Below are 6000 nucleotides of genomic sequence, written 5' to 3' on the forward strand. Positions count from 1 at the left end.
ACCACACCAAAATAAATCCTACGCGGCTATGTCCGGAGACCATTTCCACTTTCCAACAAAGAAAATTCAAGGTGAAGGTGGCACAACTCTCAAATATCATAGAACTATAACTAAAGCAAGCATCTTAAGAAGTGAGTGCATCAAGATCTACTGGAAACCCTTGGATGCATGTATCTTAACAAAGTTGACCAACATCAATGTATGTTTGTTCAAATTGACCAAGCATTAACAAAAACTTTTCACAAATACAAAGTTAGTGATTAACAAGATCATACGAAAGAAAGCATGCAACTTGATAAATTCAAAGGGTTATAGTTAGATTTGGTAAATATGAAAGACAACGCTAACAATCCAAGAATCAAATACATCAATGAAAAAGAGAAAAAGAAAGGTATCGAATAGAGCATAATAATATTAATGTTGCAAATCCAACTGAAAAATTTAACGTACAAGGCAAATAATCAGATCCTGCAGTGAAAAACCAACGCTGTTACATTCTAGGAATTTGACCTCTCATGCAATGAGTTTCGGCATCACAAATTAATCAACAAAGTAAGCAAAAATGTTGCTGCAAGACAACTGCAAAAGATTGAGAGAGATTTATATGAGCAAGGAGAGGCAGTGATCAAAGCTACTGGAGATGTGAACAATGTTCGAGACTTTCTTTTATATATTCATAAGCTGCAGATAACTATTTAGCCCCACCAACAAATGGACTTGTAATTACCAACCCTACCACAACCACACATGTAAAAGTAAATGTTAAAATTGTGTCCCCAGAGAGTTGTTATGATACAAGCGTGTTGCCGTCTGATGTACACTCTTCAAAGATTAAGAAACTATTTCCAAAAAGGCAGAACAGACCGAAGAACAAAAACAGGACAAGAATAAAAAAGGTAGAAGTAATAAAGAACACCAGTATCAATTCAATGCACACACACCTGACTTTTAATCCTAATAGTGACCGGGCTTTTTATTCCAGAAACTAGTTCAATTCAATGGCGATCCTCTCTCTGATCAACCGTTCTGTATTCTGAAAAGATGTCTATTGCACTAACATACTTTTGATTTTACATTTAAGTTTCCATCTTCCACCATTTCCAGATATTCAAAAAATCAAATTAAAACCTCGGTTCCTGAAGTTTAAAATATCACATTTTGGCCACCTTAGACCGAGCTTGAACTTGGGGCTGTTCCAAGTCTTCCTAGATTGGTAAGAGTACTATAGCCAAGCAACACCAAGACTTCAAGCAACTAGACACGATTCATGACAATGAGATGCTATTCTTTTGTTTAAACTCACTCTTCGAATTTTAAACAAACACTGTTTCAAAAGCAATCACAAGACGGACACTGTTTCAAAAGCAATCACAAGACGGATGGTTCCAAGCTGACATTCAATCACAATCATAAGGTATAATGAAATAGCAATACAGGGCATGGAGTCCACATCAAACAATGGTAGACTCAGAAATGCTGGCCAAACATTTTAAAAAGGTCAAGTCTATGAGGAAAAGTGGCTTAAACCTTGTCCGCAAATTGCAGGATGAAAACATGCACCAAAACCTATACCTTTCCATGCTTAAGCATTAAATGTTTTTGAGCGCGAAGTATGTGAAAATAATAACACGAGGAAATAATGAAGTCAAGCTGATGAGACTAAACAGCATGAAACAAATCGGTGATGTACTTGTATTCCAAACAAAACTTGGAAGGTGCTCTTCAAAGTTCCAACCCCTTTCACAAACATTAAGGATAGCACATGTTTCCTTAACACAGGAACAATCAGAAGAACAAATCATATTTATCTTCTTGGAAAGCAGGTATGAAAATGAAGTAGACAGAACATTCAAAACTAATTGCTGCAACAAGATAGCTAATAATGAAATACAACCAGCATTTGGCAACAACCAAAACATCATTATCAACAATTGAAACAGTTGAACAACATGAATTGTTCATTGTATAGGATATGGAACAAAGAACCAAAAAATAAAACTAAAACCTGATGCATTAGAATTCCTTATCTGAGAAGAATTGAACTTCAACGCAACTAAGGTTTAATCCACAAAAGTACAAGTACATAAGAATTCTCTGCTACAAAACCTACATGGTAAATTTTGTGCCTGTAAGCCTACCTCCTTTCATGATACAGCAATCTTAAATGTTACAGCTCCTGTTCAGGTGTCCAGTCAACTTGGGTCTGAACTTCGCTACATCACCCAAGTAACACTTATCCAAGAAACTAAAAATAATTGAAGTTACAGATTCTAATCTCAGCACAAGCTGCAAAACTAGTATCAACTATCAACAAAACAAAATGACAACAAAAGCAAAGAAAAACTTTTCAGCGGACCACTTACACAAGCCGTATACTTGAGCATTTTCACAACTGAAGTTCCTGCGAATGACATATAAGCCTCCACTAAGAATGTACCAGCTCCTTATCAAACACAGAACTCCGCAAACAACAATGTTATCCCATGGACTATTGATCCCTCCATCTTGGACTTAAGAAGGGGAAAAAACCTGAAGGTGATAATGGAAAAAAACCTGGAGAAGGTGGAGGTTGAGGCCCTGGACCTAAAACCCCTGACTGAGCCATTGGTGAAAATGCAAAATTTGGTGTCATTGGACGAAACTGAATCCCAGGAGGAAGTAGAGGGTAAGGTGACCTGGGAGACAATAAACTCATGTAACCAGTGGGAGAGGGCAAAAGAAATTGAGATGTTGGCGAGGGTAAAAGAGGAGGACCATTCATTCGCGGGGAAGGGAGATTGGGCATATGTGGGACAGGACCATTTGCTCCAGGTGTGGGTACTGGAGGCAGATGTGGATTCGGAAGCAAACCATCAGAAGGCGGTTGATGTTGAGGCTGAATTTGCCCTGGACCTTGTGGCAGTGGTGGATGGGGTTGTCGTGGAGGTTGAGCTTGGTTTCCCCAAGAACCCGGGTCTATAATTGAATTCTGAAGGTAACGCATGTATGCCGAGATAGGAGACTCTGCTGTGTTTGCCCAACCTGAGTCTCCAGGTGTCAATGGTGGCATCATTCTTGGAGAAGGTAGCCCAAATTGACTGGGCGGGGGTAGCATCCCTGGCCTTACAAAGGCATTATGATAAGGAACCGGAGGTGGAGCCACTGCTGGAGCTGGGAATGGAGGAGGAACATGAGGTCGATTAATAGGTGTTAAAGGAGGCGGTCTAATCTTTTGCAACCGCATACTTTGAGGTTTAGGTGGATTATTGGGAGGTCTAGGCAAGGGTTCTTGTGATGGGGAACCGGTTAGTTGCTGAACAATGTTCCTAAAGTCATTCTTGCTTATGTTGTAGACCTGAGGTTGAGGCTGTTGCCGATTGGGATTGTTAGCAAAATTGGGTTGGTGCAAAGGACTCTTCTTTATGTTCTTGCCTATCTTGTTCACACCCAAATGATCACTCTGCCTGTTTTTCGAGTTATCCATTGTTTTTTTTATATATATAAAAAAAAATCAATCCAAGCTTACTTCAAGAAACCCAATACCAATTTTATGATATAACCACAGAATCAAACCATGAAAGGCCTCAAAACAATACCCACAACTCCAAAATTTATGCTTGAATATGCTAGATTCTAATTATTTTGATTATACCCACAGTTTAAGGGTATCACCATAACTCCAAAACGAAGTTCAAAAAAACCCTACTAGCTCAAATCATGTCAAAAGAGCAAGAAAAATAAGGATTTAAAGCTGATATTAAAGAGAGCATACCCTTTTAGTCTTGTCTATCCAATTCTAAAATCTTCAAAATGGACAGAAGCACAAAATCCAAATCTCCGAAAAAAACTTAAACCCGAAAAAGAAGAAACTCAACAGAAGAGATCAAAAGACAAATAGAAATTCAGAAATTAGGGTAAGCCCCGCCTAGTTTCCTTGGTCAATACAAGAAAGAAAGAAAGGGGAAAGAACAAGTAAACACAGAAGAAGGCAGGAAGGGAGGGAGCAGGCTTGACTTAAAAACAGGAGAGAAGAATCCGTACGGTTGGAACACTTATGAATATCCAGAAAGCAAGCAAGCAAAGAGAGAAACTTAAGAAAGAAACCCTAAGAATCACGGCGTGGTAGAGGGAGCAGTGGGTCAAATTCAATGGTGGACAAAATTGAAAACAAAGAAAGATTGCAAATTGGAATTGAATTATGTAGGTTGGTGAGAGAGAGAGAGAGAGAGAGAGAGAGATTGGGTGTGGGGTCTTAAACACACAAACTAATAAGTTACGGTACAGTACAATACAATTGGACTAGGTTGTTGTCATTTTAATTTATTTTATTTTATCTTATCTGTGCTCTGGCCCTGTCTCAGGTGTGAAACCTCCTTCTGGATTAGGACTTTTAGAAATTGGGGTCTTTTTTAATTCTAACGCATTTTAGCAAAAGTTTCGAGAAAATAACCTTTATGAAAAAACTATTTGTAAAATAATACAATTTAAATATAATTGTTATTGAAAAGTGATAAAAAAAACAATTATATTAGAATTTTTGAGTTGATTTTTTTAATAAATTGTTTTTTTAAGTTGAGAAAATATCATTACATAATCGATATTCTCAATAATAATACTGTACAGAATTAATATTAAAAAACATAGTTGTATTGAACCGTTATTTTTAATAATAATTTTATATAAAATTAATAATATAAAAAATTAATGTATTCAAACTGTCCTATTTTTTAAATACTTTTTGAATATATGTAATTCTTCCAAAACTTTTACTAAATTATGTTATTTAAAAAATAAATAATTCAAGAAATAGATTAGTAGCTTGAGATTGTGGTGAAATTTTTTTTTTAATTTTTTAATTTTAAAATATATTTTAAAATGATATATATTAAAAATATTAGAAAAATTAATTTAAATAAAAAAAATTATTTTTAAAAAATCATAGCTAAAACACAAACATACATACATGGCCTCGATGATTAGTTTGCAGGTTAAGTCGACTTAGTTTTTTTAAAAAAAAAAATTATAAACATTATTAATTAATTCTTTAATATAAACATTCCTTAAAGTCACAAACAAATATCTTGTACACCAAATCAAATACCACTAAGTCTAACGAGGAATATTTTACGAGATGTAATATTAAATTAAAAGAACTTTAGAAGATTCGTTGTTTTTTACTATTAATAATCTCACGGCACTAGAAATGGAAGGCGAAGATTAAAAGACTGTCACTGTATTCCTAGAAGTAGGCACTGCAACTCAAATGACTGTATGGGCTTACCCTGGGCCTGCAACAACCGGTATTCCAACAGGAACTGCCCTTATCTTAGGACAGCAACTGTAGCTGTAGCAGGCGGGAGAGAGCCGGAACTCAGCTTGGAATGTTCAATCAAAGGATGAGCCGGGGATTACAATTATCTTCCTAATCCTTCTTTCGCACGTGAGATCCTTTTTGCTCCTATGGATAGAGCTCATGGGAATGCCATTACTTCCATGAAAGCTTGACTGCCCGGCCTAGCTATTGGCTGCCTAGTATTGGTTATCTATTTTTCTTTAGTTCTTAAAGTTTTTTTTATTTCATTATCAATTTATTTTTTAATTTTATCCTTGCATTATTTCAAATTTTGACCTAAGAATTTTGTTTTCAATTACGTTGCTATGAGATTCTCGTAGCGTAGAACAATTCCCTCTTATTTAGTTGATACTTAATTTTATAAAAAAAAAATCAATTATATTGAATGATTGAGAATATAAGAACTCAAATTGAAATTATTGGTAAAACAAAGGTTTTTTAGACTGGAAAGAGTTATCGAAAAACAACAAATAAGAGATAAAATATTTGGTTGGCTACATTCTAGTAACCAAAATAACTTATCTCGGTATTTACAAGTTACATTCAATAAGAGTAGTTTGAAGCTAATGGTATTTTCTATAAACATGTCTAAAAAGATAGACCAGGCTCTATTTAGATTTTTTTTTATTTGGATGATTTCTTTTTAGTGATTTTAGAGGTGTTATGGG

General features: G+C 35.3%; 1 protein-coding gene across 1 annotated transcript; it reads right to left on the reverse strand.

Annotated features, from left to right (window-relative positions):
* Positions 1 to 1993: 1993 nt before the first annotated feature.
* On the reverse strand, positions 1994 to 4235 carry LOC133690140 (protein HAIKU1-like). The gene has a single exon (XM_062110349.1). The coding sequence runs from the start codon at positions 3461 to 3463 to the stop codon at positions 2489 to 2491; it is 975 nt and encodes a 324-aa protein (XP_061966333.1). The 5' UTR covers positions 3464 to 4235; the 3' UTR covers positions 1994 to 2488.
* Between the last annotated feature and the right edge of the window lie 1765 nt (positions 4236 to 6000).

The sequence above is a fragment of the Populus nigra genome, chromosome 1 (genome assembly GCF_951802175.1).
Source record: "Populus nigra chromosome 1, ddPopNigr1.1, whole genome shotgun sequence".
NCBI classification, from domain to species: Eukaryota; Viridiplantae; Streptophyta; class Magnoliopsida; order Malpighiales; family Salicaceae; genus Populus; species Populus nigra.

Bases quoted from the DNA above. Each gene is read 5' to 3' on its own strand.
- LOC133690140 (XM_062110349.1), bottom strand. From the start codon at position 3,463: ATGGATAACTCGAAAAACAGGCAGAGTGATCATTTGGGTGTGAACAAG.